The 23,391-nt window shown below is 40.8% G+C and overlaps 2 protein-coding genes across 6 annotated transcripts in view; both read right to left on the minus strand.

Moving 5' to 3' along the window:
* Positions 1-8,183, minus strand: part of dcun1d4 (DCN1, defective in cullin neddylation 1, domain containing 4 (S. cerevisiae)) — a 19,196-nt gene extending 11,013 nt beyond the window's left edge. Inside the window, exons 1-4 of one of the 4 annotated variants that reach the window (XM_060866797.1) lie at positions 8,103-8,183; positions 6,059-6,129; positions 4,966-5,005; positions 4,764-4,851 (exon numbers count right to left, since the gene is read on the minus strand). In XM_060866797.1, coding sequence (XP_060722780.1) covers positions 4,764-4,851; positions 4,966-5,005; positions 6,059-6,129; positions 8,103-8,121 — 218 coding nt within the window. In that variant the 5' untranslated portion in view covers positions 8,122-8,183. Of the gene's footprint in view, positions 1-4,763; positions 4,852-4,965; positions 5,006-6,058; positions 6,130-8,102 lie in introns of those variants that run through there. The other 3 variants (XM_060866798.1, XM_060866799.1, XM_060866800.1) reach the window with 3 other exon arrangements.
* Positions 8,184-9,844: 1,661 nt separating this feature from the next.
* ociad2 (OCIA domain containing 2) lies at positions 9,845-14,158 on the minus strand. Of its 2 annotated transcripts, none has more exons than XM_060866801.1 (6): positions 14,003-14,158; positions 12,620-12,698; positions 11,585-11,638; positions 11,404-11,451; positions 10,265-10,418; positions 9,845-10,021 (listed from the first exon to the last, which is right to left on the minus strand). In XM_060866801.1, exons 1-6 carry the CDS (start codon positions 14,060-14,062, stop codon positions 9,943-9,945), a joined length of 474 nt encoding a protein of 157 aa, XP_060722784.1. In that variant the 5' UTR covers positions 14,063-14,158; the 3' UTR covers positions 9,845-9,942. The 2 variants fall into 2 exon arrangements, with proteins under 2 accessions (XP_060722784.1, XP_060722785.1); XM_060866802.1 differs by having other exon boundaries at positions 14,021-14,136.
* Between the last annotated feature and the right edge of the window lie 9,233 nt (positions 14,159-23,391).

Below are 23,391 nucleotides of genomic sequence, written 5' to 3' on the forward strand. Positions count from 1 at the left end.
AAACACACAGCACACACAAACACACAGCACACACAAACACACAGCACACACAAACACACAGCACACACGAACACACAGCACACACGAACACACAGCACACACGAAAACACAGCACACACGAAAACACAGCACACACAGCACACACGAAAACACAGCACACACGAAAACACAGCACACACGAACACACACACAGACACGAACACACACAGACACGAACACACACAGACACAGACACACACAGACACACTGTACAAAACCATAATTTGACATTTAAAACTCAACATGATTTTTATGGACTACATTTCATTGACTTTTTTCTCGTACACGTTACACCTGAAAAAATAACTACATGATTAAATTACAGATCAGTTAATCAGTTAATCTAATGCGTACAGAGCGCCTTTGAAAGACATTGCTGATCGAACTGGCAGGTAAAATAGTAAAAGAAATTTGTATATGCATCTATTTTTTGCTCTTTTATATTTTATACATCTAAAGTTATTGGAACAGCAAGACTACTTTTTTTTCTTACTAAACACTGAACACATTTGGGTTTGAGATCAAAGATGGATATGAGATGACAGATCAGAATTTCAGCTTTCTATTCCTTACATTTACATCTAGATGAGTGAGTGAGTGAGTGAGTGAGTGACGTGACATACAGCTAAGTACGGTGACACACACTCAGAATTCGTTCTCTGCATTTAACCCATCCAAAGTGCACACACACAGCAGTGAACACACACACACCGTGAACACACACCCGGAGCAGTGGGCAGCCATTTATGCTGCGGCGACCGGGGAGCATTGGGGTGGGTTCGGTGCCTTACTCAAGGGCACCTCAGTCGTGGTATCGCCGGCCCGAGACTCGAACCCACAACCTTAGGGTTAGGAGTCAAACTCTCTAACCATTAGGCCACGACTTTATTAGACCATAACTCACAACACAGCACCTTTTGTTTAACACAGGTCATCAAAAATATAGGAACATGGTAACTGACCGGTATTTTTTTTGCCCAGGTGTGTCCTGTTATTTTAGCTCTGTATGTCTACTGTTGGTTTGAGCTGTGTTTAATCTGTGAAAACTACATTTGTTGTTCAACATGCCATTTTAAGAAAAGAGAGAAAATCAAACCGAGGCATTGGCACAAGCATCGGGTATAGTCGATACAACAATGTGGAATGTCCTGAAAAAGAAAGAAACCACTGATGGATTAACAACCAGGTACTAAACAGATCTAGCCATGGAAAAACAACAACTGATTTAGGAATCAGTGTGAGGGCTGTGAAGAAAACCCCCAAAACAACATCAGCAACAACCTCCGCAGGTCAGGAATGAAGGACTCACAATCCACCATTGGAGCAAGACTTTCAGAACAGAGATAGACAAAGAAATACAGAGATGAGCCACGAAAGTCCTAAAGTCTACCAAAGTGATGGAAAGACCAAAGTGTGGAGGAAGAAAGGATCAGGATCTCCAACACATGAGATGAAACATGGTGGTGTTGGTGGTGTCATGAATGGCTGCTTCTGGATCTTTCTCACTGATGAATAAAATAAACACTGCATTTACTCAAACAGGAAGGAACTTCATCCTGCAGCAAGACAATGATCCAGAACACACTGAAAACTCGACAAAGCACTTCAACACAGGGAAATGTAGAAGATTTTAGACTGGCGAAGTCAATCAGCAGACCTTAAACCAGCTGAGCAGCATTTCAGTGGAGAAACCACCCTGAAATAAACAAACTTGGAAAAACATCATAAAAGAAGAATGTAACAGTTGGTGATGTCAGAGACTCACCAGCTTGAGGCAGTTCTTCCTATCTGATCCCATACTTTTGCTCACCTGAACATTGGGTGGTCTGCCATCTATGTTGTTTAACCAATCCACACATAAATATCAGGAAATGAAAGCTGAAATTCTGATCAAACTTCTCACATGCAGGCAGTGTGTACAGTGTATATATACATACATAAAAAAAAGGAAAGACCCCACAACACTACTCCCCCTCACAATATCCAACAGCCCGGTGTCATCTGTGGAGGCCTTCAAGTTTCTGAGCACTACCATTTCCCAAAACCTAAAAATGGGAGTGCAACATAAACACCATCATCAATAAGGCCCAGCACTTTCTACGCCAATTCAGGAAGTATGAATGGTCTGCCACAGGAGCTGTTGATGCTGTTCTACACTGCAGTCATAGAATCTGTCCTGTGCACGTACTGTACATCCATCACCAACTGGTTTGGTGCAGGAACAAAACAGGACAGAAACAGACTGCAACACACAGTAAAAACAGCAGAATAAATAATTGGCGCCCCCCTGCCCACTCCACAGGACTTGTACGATACGAGAACCAGAGACCGAGCAAGAGAAATCACTACTGACCCTTCACACCCTGGACACAACCTCTTTCAGCTCCTCCATCCTGGCAGGCGCTACAGAACTTTGCTTACCAAAACTGGTAACAACTCACCATAATTATATTCCCTGCATCATATGTATAAGTACTGCATTATCAGAACTGTCAGTCATCACATCATCCGTATATGTTACACACACATCTGCTGCTATATAATGTACAAAAAGCATAATATTTTTTTTTATTATTATTTATTTATTTGCACTAACATGCACTCTTATACTTTATGTACATAACTGACCAGTCATATATTCTGTATTCATATTTAATACTTGTACTGTCTATATTGTCTCTCATCTGTGTTATCTTGTCTTGTATAGTATAGTGTTATTTATGTCTGTACTTTTGAGAGTCACAAACAGCTGGAAATTCCAGCTGGTGTTAATTTCGGCAGACGAGACGAGACAACCTTTTTTTTTTCATGACTAAGGCGAGACGATGACGAGACTGCACCGCTGTCCAAAAACGCTGACTAAGACTAAATTAACATGCATTATTGTTGACGAAAAAAGACGAGACGAAAATGTTTTGTATAAAATAAAAACTAAGATAAAATCTCTCTTCATTTTCGTCTACAATTGTCTGCTTTTTCATCAGCTGTTACGCCTTTAAAATATTCACAACGAGTTCGCGGCTTCGCGCTGTTTAGTGTGTGTGTAGAAACGATTCATCCGAGCGCAAGTCCACCCCTGGTCTAGTCAGGCTTTTTGTGTTAAATTATATTTCCTGTCGCTGCACAGGCTCTTTTATTGTACATGACAGCTTATGTCCCGATGACCGGTCTTTGCATTACGATTAAAAGCAGTAACAATAAAGTAAAAAATGTGATGTTCAGTCAAGTTCGAGTGAAACATCTGTGAAACACTTTTTTACTGAAATGTTTATCAGTAATAATCTCAGTAATAATGTGTTATTTTAAAAAAGACTACAATTTTTTGACTAAAACTAGACTAAAATTAAAAGACTTTTAGTCGACTAAAACTTGACTAAGATACCTTGAGTTTTCTTTTGACTAAAACTAGACAAAAATGACGAGACTTTTAGTCGACTAAAACTTGACTAACAAAATAAAGATATGTGAATGACTAAATATGACTAAAACTAACAAGGACATTTGGCACAAGACTAAGACTAAGACTAAATTAAAAATAGGTGACGAAATTAACACTAGCTGGAAACACACAAGTGTTTCAACACACTTGGCCAATAAACCCGATTCTGAAAAGATAATAATAAATTATTCTTCCTTGCTGTTCCAATACTTCCACAGAAAATATGTATATATATATATATATATAAATATGTATAACAGCTTCAAACTAACACTAGTAGGAGTAGCTACTGGAAAGTTCTGGTCCATGAGCATTTAAAAAGACAGCACAATGAATTTGGACAGGGGAGTCAGGCAAAAATTTATGGATTAAATAAAAATGATATGACCTGGTGACTAAATATGATCGAGAGAAATATATTGAGCTCTATGGCAGAGGATTTTCTTTAGTTACGTTAGCTAGCTAGTAGCTTCTCAAACATTTGTGTGTCAAACATGACAAAGGCTTATATTTAACAAAGTTAGACTGTTTTCATTTCTAATGGCAGGTTAATCTAACATCAATTTCAATATCTAACAAAAGTGGCTAGGCAGCAAGTCTTATTCTAGCCAATGGTTAAAAATTGTTGTTTACGGGATATTTTACTTCTGATCAAACTACGTAGCGACGGCGCAGTCAGAGGTGAAGCTCCAGGGTTCGAGTCAGTTTGTCTGGGTTCTTGTTCTCACACGTCCTCTCCGTGACTGTGTGGGTTTTTCTCTGAGGTTTAGGGTTTCCTCCAAATTAAAATGGTGGTGGACTGGTGTTACTATGTTACCCTTAGGTTTAAAAAAAGCGTGTGAACGTGTGTGCTTGGTGTCCTGAGATACACCAGGCGTGTTCCCAGAATGCACAAAGATTTGGACTAAAAAGACCAAATGATTAAAACGAAAAGAAAAAAAAAAAAACACTCATCTAGACTTTTTCCGTGTCTGATTACACTGACGCATGTCTTTAAAAAAATAAACTAACATAACTAAAGAGACTAAAAATGCCTGTAAAGTGAGTTCACCTAATTTAAAAGCTCATTATAAATTGGATCTTGCAGAATAATTAGCTGACAAATAAAGTATTATGACTCTCTGCTATGCAAGAGTGCGAAGTGCTAATTGGCAGATTGATAGATAGGTATAACAGACAGATGGGTTGAATAATGGCTAAGTCAGAGGACACAGAGTGAAAATGATGATTCAGTGAATAAACAGATGAGAAGATGATTAGGAAGGGATGGAGTTGTGAAATGTACTTGTCCTGGCGACTCTTCTTTGCAGACAGGTCATCTCCAGCAGTGGGCCTCCTCTTTTTCCTCGGGGGCATGGCTTTGGAGCAGCAGGCTGAGGGTGACACATACACACACAGTCAGTGGTTCTCTGGGATGTTGATCAAGCTTTGTGAGGTAGTTGTAGAGGACAGGTCGTTTATAAATGGACTACAGATGAGGTTATTACCTGTGGAGTGAGTGTCTGGCCCAACGTCCTCAGTCAGGTTCTGAGGGGGGGAAAAAATATCAAACTACACTGGACATCTTTCTCTCTCTCTCTCTCCCTCACACACACACACACACGGACACGCACACTCGGACACGCACACTCGGACACGCACGGACACGCACACACACGCGGACACACACGCGGACACACACACGGACACACACACGGACACACACACGGACACACACACGGACACGGACACACACGGACACGGACACACACACGGACACGGACACACACGCGGACACACACACGCGGACACACACGCGCGGACACGGACACACACGGACACGGACACACACGGACACGGACACACACACGGACACACGGACACACACACGGACACACACACACGGACACACACACACGGACACACACACACGGACACACACACACATGGACACACACACACATGGACACACACACACATGGACACACACACACATGGACACACACACACATGGACACACACACACATGGACACACACACGGACACACACACACACGGACACACACAAAATACAAAGCAGCAGAGCCTGTCAAATGCATTAGCATACTGCTGTGCAATGCAAGTGTGTGTGTGCGCTTGAGTGTGTGTGGGGAAATCAGAAGGCAGCCTCGTTTTAAGACTCTAACCTTCACAGAAGCTGCCTGCTCTCACCCATCCAAGTCTCAGAAAACAAAAAACACAATAACCCATGAGAGTAGCTCGATTAGTGGCAAAAATAAAATATAAATACCGAAATAAAGAAACACGCACACATATCGATCTATACACACTTTATAAGAATGTTAATGTTTGTATATCATCATTGCATATAGGATTTTTTGACAAACCGTACCATGCTTTAACAGAATTTTATATACACAATACATTTAAACAAGAACATCATGAAACTGAAACAAAAAAAAAACCTCAGACAGCTGCCCATTTCCTCTGATCATCGTTTCCCCATACGCATCCTAAATAGCTACAGACATGCACACGTTCCTATGTGGTTTTTCTCTGCTGTTGGTGCGCATGTAGAAGATGAGGAAGATGAATATTTACCAGCTTGTGCAGTGTGTGGTAGATCTTGTGGATGCTGGCCAGTGTGGACAAGTGGGAGTTCAGCTGAAAATCTACAAGAGAGTCAAACATCGGCCAACATCAGTCATCCACCAACATACTAACACGTGTATCTAATTCAGCCTAATTCTTAAATCGAATGTGGGTCAGCGCTGGATGTGCTTCAAGTCAAACAGTGAGCTGAGGAAGCTGAAGTCTAAATGAACTGTAACTCTTGTAATTTAAAGGTGCTTTATTCACATTTTTAAACTTTGTCAGAAGAACAACAACTTCCATGTACATAGATGTCGAAATTTCTGCTGTTGTTTTTTTTTCTTCTTCAGCTATTTAAATTGTTAAACAGCACACTTACAGCACTACGTATAAAGTGCAGGAAGTTCAGCTCTAACGTTTTTCTTTCAGCTACTAGTGTGTTAGCTAGCTGTCATCGTTAGCCGGAGACGGAGATGGAGTGAAGGGAAAGCGAAGCATTGGGGTCGTTTCTATAAAAATAAATAAATAAATGACTGACAGGTGGCTAACGTAAACACAAACATGCAGTTTGAACAGGGTCGCGGTTTTCCAAACTAGTGCATCTTTAAGCTGTTGTTTTAATGTAAACACAGTTTACACAGTGAAAAGATATCTGTGCAATCTGTAAGATTATGTCATCCTTATAAAGGAAGAGGAAGAAAACGATGGCTGCCTATTAATAGATTAATTAAGGAGAAGGGCATGTGGTAGCCTAGTGGGTAAGGTGTTGGGCCACCAACCAGAAGGTTGTGAGTTTGAATCCCAGAGCCACTGTTGGGCCCCTGAGCGAGGCCCTTAACCCTTAATTGCTCAGTTGTATAAATATGAGATAATGTAAGTTGCTCTGGATATAATGGTGTCTGCCAAATGCTGGAAATTTCTTCTCTATCCAATCCTTTATATCTGTTATCTACGCCATGATGGGTGTCAGAGATGAGACAATAATAGTTTTTTTTCCTATTTTTACTCCCATGCAGATCATTTGTTCATAACAAATATTATAGAGGATGTTTTTTCCCAGCCTAAAGAGGCAGTATAACCTTTTCACACCACTACACAGCGACTGGACACGAACAAACAGCTGGGAAGGAAAAAAAAAACACTAACAAACCAAACATAAAGCCATGCACAACTTGTGACGAGTTTACAAAGTATGTACAGCGCGCAGGGGCTTGTGGGACCTGTAGTCCACGTGGCGCGGCTCGAGCGAGTCGGGACCGTCCGAGTGGACTCCATTTCCCAGAATTCCGCGCGAAATATTTTAATTCTGACACTCTGATGAACTGATGAGTGCGAAGCAAAACGCAACACAAACCGCCTCGTTCTGTGATCCAAGCGTTGTGTTGAAGTGCTGTTAGTATGTCTCGCCAACACCACATACACACACTATACACACACACATCAACACACACACCAACACACTATACACACACACCAACACATCAACACACTATACACACACACCAACACATCAACACACACACCCTATACACACATCAACACACCACACACACATCAACACACACCAACACTATACACAATCACTACACACACACACACACACACACACACACACACACACACAGGCTCTCAAAATGTAGCCAACTGCGTCACATTTCCCCCCCCTGTATTTTTCCGTGCTGTGCCCCTGTATATTTACTGTCATGCACCGATCAGACCTGGGGCAGTTATATTCCCGGGGTATTAAAGGGTAATAAAACACAAGTGCATTTTGTCTAAACACGACCAGATCTCATCGCTTCCTCCGAACAGGACCATCATCATCATCATCATCATCATCACAAACACAACACGGTTTGACACCTTTGTGGCACCTCACAAACCCCCGACACGTTTGATCTCGGTGTATTTTTGTGTTGTCGCTACTTTTATCATCACAAAATGCGTCAAACGCGACAAAAACACGGCTCCACACAACAAAACGCTACAAGTTCGCCCTTAACGACGCCGCCGTGTCGACAAAACTGCACTGTTACGATACTGAAATACTTACTTGTCGCATCTGAGTGCATTTTTATCAAACACTCAACTGTATTTGTGTGCGAATCTGCAGACCGGCCAGAAGGCGGGACGTGCCAGTGTCAGACACGCCCACGAACGATTCAACTGGACGGAAGATTTCCTAACCACGCCCATACGACGTTACGGATTGGTTAAGACATGTGTCAGACATCTCCGCTGCACCCAAACACGTTAAACCGACCTGAAATGCACTCTGATAGGTCAGATTCTAAACAAAGCCCCGCCTTCTAAACAAGTCAATTGGATATATTTCTTGGCTCGACTAATCAGCCGTCACTGCTTCCTCGTGCAAAGGAGAAAGCCCGCCCTATCGCGATACGCGATTGGATAACACCCACCCGGAAACGCTTGTTTTGTGTTTCTGTCATTGGTGACTGCACAAGTCGATCACACGGTTACACACGGTGATTGGTGGAAACGGATAGTTTTGTTTACAGTAGGGTGTGAGCGTCCATTTCCTTCCAAATATATTTTTTTTGTAGAAAGTTGTAACTTTTTTTTTTTAAAGTTTAATTTATGTAAACAGTATTTTATGTAAATATATAAGCGTTAGTTTAAGCCGAGTGCTGCTACACCAGACTGAACATGTAAATATTCACTTCCTTTGTTTACAGTCGAGTCTTCAGCTGGTAGCAGCATCATGAAACGACCAGCAGAAATATCTGGCAACAACCTGACACATAAAGACCTTTGTATAAGATCCACAGTGTTCAGATTCTATTTAAAACTAATAACTACAGACTTTAATGACATGGGGATTAAACACAGCCTCTTGTTATCTCATGTTATTAGAGTTTTAAATAAAGAACCAGGTCCAGTTTTGTTCCTGCTGTTGTGTTACTTTGTGGTGACGTCATCACAAACACACAACAACACACACTCACACACAACACACTTTGTTTATTGTCACCTCCCCCGGTCCAAAGACATGCATGGTAGGTTGATTGGCATCTCTGGAAAAATTGTCCGTAGTGTGTGATTGTGTGAGTGAATGAGTGTGTGTGTGTGTGTGTGTGTGCCCTGTGATAGGTTGGCACTCCGTCCAGGGTGTATCCTGCCTTGATGCCCGATGACGCCTGAGATAGGCACAGGCTGCCCGTGACCCGAGGTAGTTCGGATAAGCGGTAGAAAATGACTGACTGACATCACCACAGTGAAAATTCTTGGGAGCAAACTCCAGAAATTGCAGAACAGTTTACAGCCCAGTGTTGTTTTATTTTAGGAAGTGTTTTTAATAACTTTCGCATTTTAAAAATGTTTTATACATGATGTATGAAATGTGTTTATAATCTGATTGATACAGTCAGTGGATATAAAAAGTAACCCCATGTTTGTGTCTCAACCTTTATCATTTCACTTTGCATCTGATATTTATCTTATTATGAATCTGTACAATGAGTTGATTTATTTTTTTGTATAAAATGTGACTTGGTATAACAGCTATCACCCCCACCACACACACACACACACACACACACACACACACACACACACACACACACACACACCACCCAGTGACATCAGAGACTCAACCAAACCACTGAATTCTCACAGAATTATTGAAAATGCACCACATAACAAATTGTACCAGAATCATTTAGCACATCACAAAGTATTTCAGTGTAAACACGTTAGGGTATTTAATGTGTATCACTGTGGGGTTTGCATAAACTACACGACTGGAGACACACACTTTCACACGTTCAACAAAAATATATTGGACCAGACTTTATTTAATTGTTTTCACATACAAATGAACTTACAAAAGTCTCTGCACTACTGACGTTACTTCTGGTGTTAGTTTAATTCCATCAGCTTTGCGTGGGTCCTGCAGACGGTGTTGCGGCTTCTTCTACTTTCTTACACTCCTGACACACGTGTGTGCAGCGTCTGTGAAAACAAAAGCAAAGTGCTGTGATGCAAAACATTTGAAATGGTTAAATGGCATTTTAATGCTCATTAACTGTGGAAAAAGTGGAAAAAACATGAAGTACTGACAATGATCAGAGCCCACTGTTTTGTGTGTTTTACTGAGACAGCTGGAATTGCCAGAAAAGCAATGTTTTGTTTAGGAGAAAAAGTTAAAAAAAAGAAAAAAAATAGCACTGGTCACAAGTCCACATTATTACTCACCTATGTCCATGACATCCACAGGAAGTAGGTCCAGACCATGGACCCCATCCTGGACCAAAGCCTTTGCTGAAATCTGGTCCCAGCTTCTGAAACTTTTCTTTACACGTTCCTACGTAAGAAGCTTTTCCTACTGCATAACCCAAAATACCTGCCACTGAAACAGACAGCACACAGATCACCATCACTAGTGATTTTTTGTTTTTTGTTTTGTTTTTAAAGGAAAAAAAATCTTTAATAAATGTACAAGAACGCATATACAGTACTACTTGAGTGATCGGTCAATACATTTGTTTTTCTGTAAATAAAATAGGTTGCAAAGGCAAACAGTGGTAAACAGTTTGCATTCAATGAATTAGTTACTGAAGATTCTTTATCCATTTTATAATGTAAACATCATGATTAATTAACTTGATTTTTTTAAATCTAAAAAAAGTCAGGGACTAAACGGTGGCTGGACTTACAAAAGGAAATCAATCTGCAGGCTGTAAATGAAGGCTGGCATGAAGACACATAATTTTCCTATTGTATCACGACTAATCAAACTTAAATGTAATTGTGTTTGAGGTGCATGTGTGAAGTGTATATATATATATATATATATAAAATCAAATGTTTCAAATGTTTTGCATCACAGCACTTTGCTTTTGTTTTCACAGACGCTGCACACACGTGTGTCAGGAGTGTAAGAAAGTAGAAGAAGCCGCAACACCGTCTGCAGGACCCGCGCAAAGCTGATGGAATTAAACTAACACCAGAAGTAACGTCAGTAGTACAGAGACTTTTGTAAGTTCATTTGTATATATATATATATATATTATTTATTTATTATTATTTATTATATTATTTTTTTGAGTGGGGAAAGTTAGGGTTGTTACATTACCAAAATGACCTATTTAGTAGTAGATTTTTGACGCCTGTTAGTTTTTCAGTATACAGTTTTTCCTGTATATACAGTGGGCCCCTTTATATCAGTTACAGCTTAGCTAAGTATATTAAGGTGTGGTTGCGTCAGTACAAACATGTCGAGCAACGCATAATATCCCTGTACAAAGGTGCATTTGTAACTACTTCCTTCAGATCACAAAACAGTACGAGTTGAAATGAGTGATGTTTTCCAGCATCATTTCCCAAGGACTTACATGCTAGCTTAGGGAATGGGCCGAAGCGTTTTGATTGTTTCCAAACCCCTGTTAGAAACAAATACGGAATAAACATTATAAACACAATTACATTGCACAGCTGTTAAGTTAGGTGAACACATTTAATCAACAAATTAATTAAGAGAATGTTTCTGAACAGCTTAAGAGCTGGAAAATTTACCGTTGTAGATTAAGCCACCGGTGATGGCCATGCTACCAATTGAGAGAGGAAGAGCTGGAAAAGAAACAGAGTTGAAAGTTTGAAAACAGCAAATGAACCGGATTTCTACAAAGTTTATACAGTCATGAAGGAGAAAATAAAAAACAAAGAAAAAGAGCTCAGAGTTGTATTTCATTCATCGTGCTTCTATTCGGCAGTCAAGTCAGAGTCTACAGCTGCCAGCCATTATACAAGAATGCCACACACACAGAAGCACAGACACACACACACAGAAGCACAGACACACACACAAGCACAGACACACACACAGGAGCACAGACACACACACAAGCACAGACACACACACAGGAGCACAGACACACACACAGGAGCACAGACACACACACAGGAGCACAGACACACACACACAGGAGCACAGACACACACACACAGGAGCACAGACACACACACACAGGAGCACAGACACACACACACAGGAGCACAGACACACACACACAGGAGCACAGACACACACACACAGGAGCACAGACACACACACAGGAGCACAGACACACACACACAAGCACAGACACACACACAAGCACAGACACACACACAAGCACAGACACACACACACAAGCACAGACACACACACACAAGCACAGACACACACACACAAGCACAGACACACACACACAAGCACAGACACACACACACAAGCACAGACACACACACACACAAGCACAGACACACACACACACAAGCACAGACACACACACACAAGCACAGACACACACACACACACAAGCACAGACACACACACACCAGTCAGACATTAAAAGCATCGACTGATTGGACTAATAAGATTCTATATATTATTCATGTTATTGTGAGCACTTAAACTGAAGCTCAAACATAATGTTTAAACTACCTAAAGTGTAAAGGATCCAATACCCATTGTAATCACTTTTTAAAAAATCTGACTGTTTCTAGAGTAAACTTAAAATATTTAGTGACATAGTATTTTTTGTTTGTTTCTTTGTTGTTGTTTTTTACCTCTGTACCAAAAACTCTCCTGCTGACACTCCTTCCAGATCTGCTTCATCTCTTTGGACTGTTTGTCCTCCATTGGACACTGCAGTCAGTCAATAGAAGGTCATTTTTAGAAAAAATATTAATAGTTCTGAATTTTATTTTTCCAGTATGGTTGCAGTGTTTCTTACATAAAACTAATGTGTCAGTGCTACATGATACATGACAACTACATAATACTTTGAGACATGAGCCTAGTGGTAATCTGGACATATTTTATAATCAAAGCAAAGTAAACTACACTCTGTAAAAAAATATCAAGTATTATGGCAGCTTATTGAGTATCGTAACCCGATCATCCAGAGCCGTGTCAGAGAGTGTAGTAGTAAAAAAAAAAAAAAGGGTAAAGTCCTGTAATTTGTGCAAAAACAAAGCCACACTATACACCTGAAAGTATGTGGACTTCCTCCTCAATCAGCTACACACAAATATACAGGACGTCTTCGTATGCTGTAATATCATTATGTTTGTATGTTGTAATATCATTATGTTTGTATGCTATAATATCATTATGTCTGTATGTTGTAATATCATTATGTTTGTATGCTGTAATATCATTATGTCTGTATGTTGTAATAGGATTATGTTTTATGCTGTAATATTATGTTTGTATGTTGTAATATCATTATGTCTGTATGCTGTAATATCATTATGTCTGTATGTTGTAATAGGATTATGTTTGTATGTTGTAATATCATTATGTTTTATGCTGTAATATCATTATGTTTGTATGTTGTAATATCATTATGTCTGTATGTTGTAATATCATTATGTCTGTATGTTGTAATATCATTATGTTTGTATGTTGTAATATCATTATGTTTTATGCTGTAATATCATTATGCTGTATGCTGTAATATCATTATGTTTTATGCTGTAATATCATTATGTTTTATGCTGTAATATCATTAGCCAAGGAAAGACTGAACAGCAAAGGAATGGAGTGTTCAAAAAAAAAAATTATCAGGTTTCCATAAACAGTTTTGTCATAGTGTCTTTCTGATCACGGAGCAGTAAAGAGAGCTGGTTGAGAGAGAAAAAAAAAAGAGTAAACCAGGACTTTTACTTGTTACTTGTTATTATATGTGGAGTTCTGCTCTGCGCGTGAGATACTATGACGTCACAATGTTTTAAACTTAAAACACGACACGTGCAACAACAACAAGGGACCAACATGAAGGAAAAAAAATCTTCTCTGATTATGAAAAGTAGTAATGTTTGATTAAATACTCAGCTTTAAAATACTTGCCCTTATGCCAGAAGTACTTATAACAGAAGTACTATTTCACAGTCTCTTTATCAGTCTACAGTTACTACAGAGGTTTGACTTACTGTATAAATACTCACCCTGCCTTTTTTTGTTACCTGATGAACTCCTTCAGTACTCTCTGCTGTTTCAGTAGTCATATTTGTCTTAAAACAGGCAAGCTCCTTAAACTAGGACAAACAATTCTGTCGCTCCACCTACAAAGCAAATCACTTCATCAGTCTGCTGCAATGACGAATTGCTAACAGCAGGGGGAGTAGTTCACAAAGTCAGTCCTGTGAGGCTAATTCACTAAATTCTTTGCTCTTGCTAAACCCAAGTAAGGTACCTTAATTAAAGCATGTTGAAAATCACCAAATGTTCCTATGAATCCTTTCTTAGTTTATCATCTTGCTTTATGTGACATTCATAAAAAATTAAAAAAAATTGGTGGTTGTGGTTGAACTGAAATGTCCTTCATATTTTAACTACCTCATTTGAACCTCTCCAATATGAAGCCCAGACCACACAGGTTGTGGACATGACCACATGCAAAAAATCATTACATCATTGGCGGTGTGTGTCCTTGTCCTAACATCCACTTGAAAAGCATTTTCTACCAAAGAGTTAACTTTTGCAGGTTAGCATTTTTTGCACTTGCACGTCTTTCAGTAGTTTGACCCCTGAGATGAAATAGTTTGTCATGGAGTGTAATAAGGCAAAATCAGGGAACATTAAGTTTCTTCCCCAATGTCACATTGCAGGTATTTTAAATATGGTTTCATCAAAGTTAATTACAGTAACTTAACTGTGCATCCAGCTCCATTATCATCTACAGTAAAAACAAGAATATACCCTTTATGGCCAAACGTTTATGGACAACTGACCGTCACACACATTTACATTTATGGCATTTGGCTTTTGCCCAAGAGTACGTACAAACTGCTTTGAAGTCTCTATCAATAAATAGCTCAAAACTGGTTCACTAGGTCACAGACTAAGGAAATATAGCTTGCAAACAGTCAGTGATTAAGCTGTTCGAACATCTAGGGGAAGTTCATTCCACCACCTAGATGCCAGAAAAGAATCTAGAAAAAACTTCTGTTTGTCATATGTGTGTCTTCCCCAAATTGTTGCAACATATTTGGATGTATCATGACGATGCCTCTGTGCACAAAGCCCAGAGCTCCATGAAGACACGGTGTGTTAATGTTCGAGTGGAAGAACTCGAGTGTCCTGCACAGAGCCCTGACTCTGACTCAACCCCACTGAACACCTTTGGGATGAACTGGAACACCGACTGAACCCCAGACCTCCTCACTCTTACATCATCAGTGTCTGACTTCACTAATGCTCTTGTAGCCGAATGATCACTAATCCCCACACACACACTCCAACATCAGTGTCTGATCTCACTAATGCTCTTGTAGCCGAATGATCACTAATCCCCAAGGACACAGAATGGCACAGAAGTCAAAAATCATCCAGTGAGCACAGGTTCTGCAGGTACTGGTACAGTGCTCATAGCAAACAGCTAAAGAAAATAATCTTGATCTATGCAGGCTTGTCAGCTATTGTCATCACTGTCTTGATTTTCTAAACGGGTCCAGTAACAAAGGGTAGAAAAGATAACACCTTTTTGCACAACTAAACTTTAAGTACAGTTAAGAAACTTTCTTTTTAAAACCTTGATTGATTTTGACAGCTTCAGCCTGCTCTCCTTTGAGCTGTTGTTTTCTCCACCTGTACATGGGCCTCTTTCTCTTTTGTGCATGAACAGTTAAAGGTCGTGTTCGAACGTGTCATTTTGTCGCAGTGAGCACCAAATTTTTTTTAACCCCCAAATTATTTTCAGTCTTAAATTGGTGTTAAATTGATTTGGATAAAGTGTAGCAGGGGGGTGAGGGCTAATTGAAGGGTCGTGTCAATGGCAGCTCCATGAACACTGAGTGCACCCCCAAACCTCTGCAAAACATGTATAGGGGTCATCACCAGGTTTCAACATACTTTAGCTACATGTCGTGTTTATATGGCTAGACCATTAATCTGTATATGCATCCGTGTCAGAATATGCAGCCAGTTGCACCGGCCGAACGTAAGTCAAGGTGTAAACTCACCACTCCTAACAATACAGTGTGAGTAATTAGTTTAGAATTAGGATGGTTTATGTGTGTGTGTGTGTGTGTGTGTGTGTGTGTGAATTTACCAAACAAAGCTGTTAGCTCATTTTATCAAGGGATCAAGGAGCCAAACTTCTAATACAGGGACTATGTTGAACGGTGCAGAAGTCTCATAAAGACAAAATTTCCACTTTATTTATAAAATAATCATATTAAAGGGGTGTGTGTCTGCGTGCATGTTTTAATCACCATTCAACATGTTATGTACAGTTGAAATTAATGTTTATTAAAGTATTGAATCTATTATTTAAGTTCCATTTTAAGTCATCGTTATGCATAATATATAATAATGCAACGTTATGCATAATATAATGTGTTATACTTTCATGCATAAATGATTTCAAATATTTAAAATATGTTATTATTTAAAGTAAAAAATCTCCAAAAAGCTAATGTGTTCATTGAAATCTGGCATTATTCCCTATTTCACTTTAATTTGGGGATTTTGCGTAGATAGTTTGTAAAGATATGCCACATACAGTGTCGCTTGAAAGTTTGTGAACCCTTAAGAAATTCCTACATTTCTACATAAATATGTTCTGGTTTCAAAAACATCATCAGATTTTCAAACAAATCCTTAGTGAACACAATCAAATAAATGAGCCGACAACATTATACTACTATATATTTAATTATTGAGAAAAAATGATCCAGCATGGGGGGGCACGGTGGCTTAGTGGTTAGCATGTTGGTCTCACACCTCCAGGGTTGGGGTTCGATTCCCGCCTTGTGTGTGTGGAGTTTGCATGTTCTCCCCGTGCCTCGGGGGTTTCCTCCGGGTACTCCGGTTTCCTCCCCCGGTCCAAAGACATGCATGGTAGGTTGATTGGCATCTCTGGAAAATTGTCCGTAGTGTGTGATTGCGTGAGTGAATGAGTGTGTGTGTGTGTGTGTGTGTGTGCCCTGTGATGGGTTGGCACTCCGTCCAAGGTGTATCCTGCCTTGATGCCCGATGACACCTGAGATAGGCACAGGCTCCCTGTGACCCGAGGTAGTTCGGATAAGCGGTAGAAAATGAATGAATGAATGAATGATCCAGCATTACATATCTATGACTTGCAAAAGTAGGTGAACCTTTGTTTTAAGTATCTGTTGTGAGCCCTTGTGCAGCAATAAGTCTAAGGAAAGTGTCCGGTAACTTTTGATCAGTTCTGCACAACAGCTTAGAAGAATTTTATTCCGTTCCTCAGTACACGAGCTTAAACGCTCAGATTTTAGTGGGTGTCCTCACATGAACTGCTCGCTTCAGGTCCTTCCACAATGTTTCTTTTGGATTAAAGTCAGGACATTGACTTGGCTATTCTAAAACATTATCTTTGTTCCTCTTTAATCATTCTTTGGTAGACAGACTTGGGTGCTTGTGCTCGTTGTCTTGGTGCATGACCCATTTTTTTCTTCAGATTCAGTTCATGGACAGATTTCTTGCCATTTTCCTTTAGAGATCACTGGCATAATTCTAAATTCATTGTTCCATCAATGATGGCAAACTGTCCTACAAAACAGACCCAAAGCGTGACACTACCACCACCAGTTCTTATGCTGGAATTCAGTATTTTCCTTTCTTCAAAAAGAATGCTTCTCATTTTCAATCAAAAAGATTGATTTTTATTTCATTCCTCCACAAATTATTTTTTACAATAGTCCTCTGGCTTGTCCACATGATCTTTAGCAAAGTTCATGGGTAGCAATGTTCTTTTTTTTGGAGAGTAGTGGATTTCTCCTTGTGACTCTTCACCTGATGGCAGACTCATGAACATTAAGATAAGCCAAAGTAAGAGAGATCTTTTGCTTAGAAGTTACCTGTATTTCTTTCTGACCCAACAGTCTATTACATGTCTTGCTTTTGGAGTGATCTTTGTTGCTTGCCCACATCTGGGAACGTACCAATGGTCTTAAATTTCCTCCATTTGTACAGAATCTATATGACAATGAGCCCAAACTCTTAACAGAGGATTTTGTAGCCTGATGAACAACACTAACTCTTTTTCTTAAGTTCTCAGAAATCTCCATTGTTTTTGAAACATGATCCCCTTCCCCTTCACACATGCGCTCTGAACACTCTCTCCGCCCATATTGACAAGACCCGCCTCTTTCTGCTCATTGGCTACACGTTTGTTTTGTTTTTTGTTTATTTTTCGGCCCGACTCAGTTTTCTGAAGCGTTTCTCAAAAATCGGAGACCCTACCTTTAATAACTGTTAGCTTTAATAGACTGCTTCCAGGTCACGTATTTGTTTACATATATATTTTTTTTTATTGTTTTAATAACAATTGATAACAGGTAACAAAATGCAATACCGTATTATTTAAACCTTAAAACAGTAACATAACATAAAGGAAAGTAAAATAAATAAATAAATAAATAAATATAAAGAATGAGTTTTGAGCAATACAATTAATTATGTTTAAAAAAAAAATACTTCACTTATTTTATTGTGAAGTTATTTATTATTATTATTATTATTATTATTATTATTATTATTATTATTATTATTATTATTATTAAGTCCAAACCAGTTTCCAGTTAATATTCTCAAAGAAGTACCTCCCTAAAAAATGTATTGTCTTTAACATTAATACCATTCAAAATTATTTCATTTTTGAAATGTTAGTTTCTTATCAGATTCCATATTACTGTGCAATAATCCCAGGAAAAAACCCTGCAGGAATTGCATCAAATACAATGTTATATTCTCATGGAGAAACTGAGATATTAATTATTTTAAGAAACTCAGAATATGTAAATAAATAACCTTTATCATTTAGCAGTTGTGAAATAAACAATACATTATAAGAAAACAAACATTTTTCATTTAAAGCTGGGAATGAAAACTTATTTTGAAACCTTTTACAAGGCTGTTATTTTAATTCCTCTATTCTAAATTGAACATGCTCAGGACAGTGGAGATGATAATGGACTTCAGGAGAAACCCCCCAGTTCTACCCCCCACTTACCATCATGGACAGCATTGTTACAGCATTGGAGTCATTCAGATTTCTGGGAACCACAATCTCCCAGGACATGAAGTGGGACATTCACATAGACTTTGCCAGCTGAGGAAGTTCAACCTGCCACAGGATCTGCTGAACAGTTCTACACTGCCATCATTGAACCCATCCACTGCACTTCAGTGACTGTTTGGTTCAGCTCAGCTACCAACCAAATCTGACCTCAGAAGACTACAGACGGTAGTCCGGACTGCTGAGCGAACCATTGGCACAACTCTCCCCACTCTCCAAGATCTGTACTTCTCCAGTAAAGTGCAAAGACAATCACTCTGGACCCCTCACATCCAGCACACTCACTCTGGACCCCTCACATCCAGCACACTCACTCTGGACCCCTCACATCCAGCACAATCACTCTGGACCCCTCACATCCAGCACACTCACTCTGGACCCCTCACATCCAGCACAATCACTCTGGACCCCTCACATCCAGCACACTCACTCTGGACCCCTCACATCCAGCACACTCACTCTGGACCCCTCACATCCAGCACAATCACTCTGGACCCCTCACATCCAGCACAATCACTCTGGACCCCTCACATCCAGCACAATCACTCTGGACCCCTCACATCCAGCACAATCACTCTGGACCCCTCACATCCAGCACACTCACTCTGGACCCCTCACATCCAGCACACTCACTCTGGACCCCTCACATCCAGCACATTCACTCTGGACCCCTCACATCCGGCACATTCACTCTGGACCCCTCACATCCGGCACATTCACTCTGGACCCCTCACATCCGGCACAATCACTCTGGACCCCTCACATCCGGCACATTCACTCTGGACCCCTCACATCCGGCACAATCACTCTGGACCCCTCACATCCAGCACACTCACTCTGGACCCCTCACCTCCAGCACACTCACTCTGGACCCCTCACATCCAGCACACTCACTCTGGACCCCTCACATCCAGCACAATCACTCTGGACCCCTCACATCCGGCACAATCACTCTGGACCCCTCACATCCAGCACAATCACTCTGGACCCCTCACATCCGGCACAATCACTCTGGACCCCTCACATCCAGCACACTCACTCTGGACCCCTCACATCCAGCACACTCACTCTGGACCCCTCACATCCAGCACAATCACTCTGGACCCCTCACATCCAGCACACTCACTCTGGACCCCTCACATCCAGCACACTCACTCTGGACCCCTCACATCCAGCACATTCACTCTGGACCCCTCACATCCGGCACATTCACTCTGGACCCCTCACATCCGGCACATTCACTCTGGACCCCTCACATCCGGCACAATCACTCTGGACCCCTCACATCCGGCACATTCACTCTGGACCCCTCACATCCGGCACAATCACTCTGGACCCCTCACATCCAGCACACTCACTCTGGACCCCTCACCTCCAGCACACTCACTCTGGACCCCTCACATCCAGCACACTCACTCTGGACCCCTCACATCCAGCACAATCACTCTGGACCCCTCACATCCGGCACAATCACTCTGGACCCCTCACATCCAGCACACTCACTCTGGACCCCTCACATCCAGCACACTCACTCTGGACCCCTCACATCCAGCACAATCACTCTGGACCCCTCACATCCAGCACACTCACTCTGGAGCCCTCACATCCAGCACAATCACTCTGGACCCCTCACATCCAGCGCACTCACTCTGGACCCCTCACATCCAGCACAATCACTCTGGACCCCTAACATCCAGCACATTCACTCTTCGAACTGTTGCCATCTGGTCGACGCTACAGGGCCCTGAGCACCAGAACGACCATACGTAGGAACAGTTTCTTCCCTCAGGCAATCCATCTGATGAACACTTAACATACGCGGAACACAGAACACTATTCTTACATTATTTACTCAAAACACATACTATTTATATTTCAATTGCACATTTTTACACTTATACATCTGTACATACAAATTGTCTATATTGTATATGTCATTTTGTTGTATATGTCATTCTGTTACACTGTTTACTCTGTGGAGCTTCTGTCACTAAAACAAATTCCTCGTATTTGAAAACATACCTGCCAATAAAGCTCTTTCTGATTCTGATTCTAAATGAATTTTTTGGAGAAAATGTATTAATTGTCTAAATTCATTCCATTCCTTAATGTTGTTACTATTTTAAGATTTGAATAATATGGCATTGCATTTTGTTACCTGTTATCATTTTACATAATTTTTGTAGAATTTGGTTTGTTGGATAAATTAGGTGTATAATTGTAAAACATACTTCACTTATTTTATTGTTAATGCACTATTTATTATTATTATTATTATTATTATTATTATTATTATTATTATTATTATTATTATTATTATTAAGTCCAAACCAGTTTCCAGTTAATATTCTCAAAGAAGTAACTCCCTAAAAAATGTATTGTCTTTAACATTAATACCATTCAAAATTATTTCATTTTTGAAATGTTAGTTTCTTATCAGATTCCATATTACTCTGCAATAATCCCAGGAAAAAACCCTGCAGGAATTGCATCAAATACAATGTTATATTCTCATGGAGAAACTGAGATATTAATTATTTTAAGAAACTCAGAATATGTAAATAAATAACCTTTATCATTTAGCAGTTGTGAAATAAACAATACATTATAAGAAAACAAACATTTTTCATTTAAAGCTGGGAATGAAAACTTATTTTGAAACCTTTTACAAGGCTGTTATTTTAATTCCTCTATTCTAAATTGAACATGCTCAAGACAGTGGAGATGATAATGGACTTCAGGAGAAACCCCCCAGTTCTACCCCCCACTTACCATCATGGACAGCATTGTTACAGGACATGTAAGTAATCTCCCAGGACATGAAGTGGGACATTCACATAGAATCCATTGTGAAAAAGGCTCAGCAGAGGTTGTACTTCCTTTGCCAGCTGAGGAAGTTCAACCTGCCACAGGATCTGCTGAAACAGTTCTACACTGCCATCATTGAACCCATCCACTGCACTTCAGTGACTGTTTGGTTCAGCTCAGCTACCAACCAAATCTGACCTCAGAAGACTACAGACGGTAGTCTGGACTGCTGAGCGAATAATTGGCACAACTCTCCCCACTCTCCAAGATCTGTACTTCTCCAGTAAAGTGCAAAGACACTCACTCTGGACCCCTCACATCCAGCACACTCACTCTGGACCCCTCACATTCAGCACACTCACTCTGGACCCCTCACATCCAGCACAATCACTCTGGACCCCTCACATCCAGCACAATCACTCTGGACCCCTCACATCCAGCACACTCACTCTGGACCCCTCACATCCAGCACACTCACTCTGGACCCCTCACATCCAGCACACTCACTCTGGACCCCTCACATCCAGCACACTCACTCTGGACCCCTCACATCCAGCACAATCACTCTGGACCCCTCACATCCAGCACACTCACTCTGGACCCCTCACATCCAGCACACTCACTCTGGACCCCTCACATCCAGCACACTCACTCTGGACCCCTCACATCCAGCACACTCACTCTGGACCCCTCACATCCAGCACACTCACTCTGGACCCCTCACATCCAGCACACTCACTCTGGACCCCTCACATCCAGCACAATCACTCTGGACCCCTCACATCCAGCACATTCACTCTGGACCCCTCACATCCAGCACACTCACTCTGGACCCCTCACATCCAGCACACTCACTCTGGACCCCTCACATCCAGCACACTCACTCTGGACCCCTCACATCCAGCACACTCACTCTGGACCCCTCACATCCAGCACAATCACTCTGGACCCCTCACATCCAGCACAATCACTCTGGACCCCTCACATCCGGCACAATCACTCTGGACCCCTCACATCCAGCACACTCACTCTGGACCCCTCACATCCAGCACACTCACTCTGGACCCCTCACATCCAGCACAATCACTCTGGACCCCTCACATCCAGCACACTCACTCTGGAGCCCTCACATCCAGCACAATCACTCTGGACCCCTCACATCCAGCGCACTCACTCTGGACCCCTCACATCCAGCACAATCACTCTGGACCCCTAACATCCAGCACATTCACTCTTCGAACTGTTGCCATCTGGTCGACGCTACAGGGCCCTGAGCACCAGAACGACCATACGTAGGAACAGTTTCTTCCCTCAGGCAATCCATCTGATGAACACTTAACATACGCGGAACACAGAACACTATTCTTACATTATTTACTCAAAACACATACTATTTATATTTCAATTGCACATTTTTACACTTATACATCTGTACATACAAATTGTCTATATTGTATATGTCATTTTGTTGTATATGTCATT

This window comes from Tachysurus vachellii, chromosome 3, assembly GCF_030014155.1.
Source record: "Tachysurus vachellii isolate PV-2020 chromosome 3, HZAU_Pvac_v1, whole genome shotgun sequence".
Lineage (NCBI taxonomy): Eukaryota > Metazoa > Chordata > Actinopteri > Siluriformes > Bagridae > Tachysurus > Tachysurus vachellii.

Excerpts from the sequence above, each read along its gene's own strand:
- ociad2 (XM_060866801.1), bottom strand. The coding sequence starts at position 14,062 with ATGACTACTGAAACAGCAGAGAGTACTGAAGGAGTTCATCAGGTAACA. Across the intron at positions 10,419-11,403 it reads CCCATTCCCTAAGCTAGCAT|TGGCAGGTATTTTGGGTTAT; the intron begins GTAAGTCCTTGG and ends TGTCTGTTTCAG. Across the intron at positions 10,022-10,264 it reads TGTGGATGTCATGGACATAG|ACGCTGCACACACGTGTGTC; the intron begins GTGAGTAATAAT and ends TTGTTTTCACAG.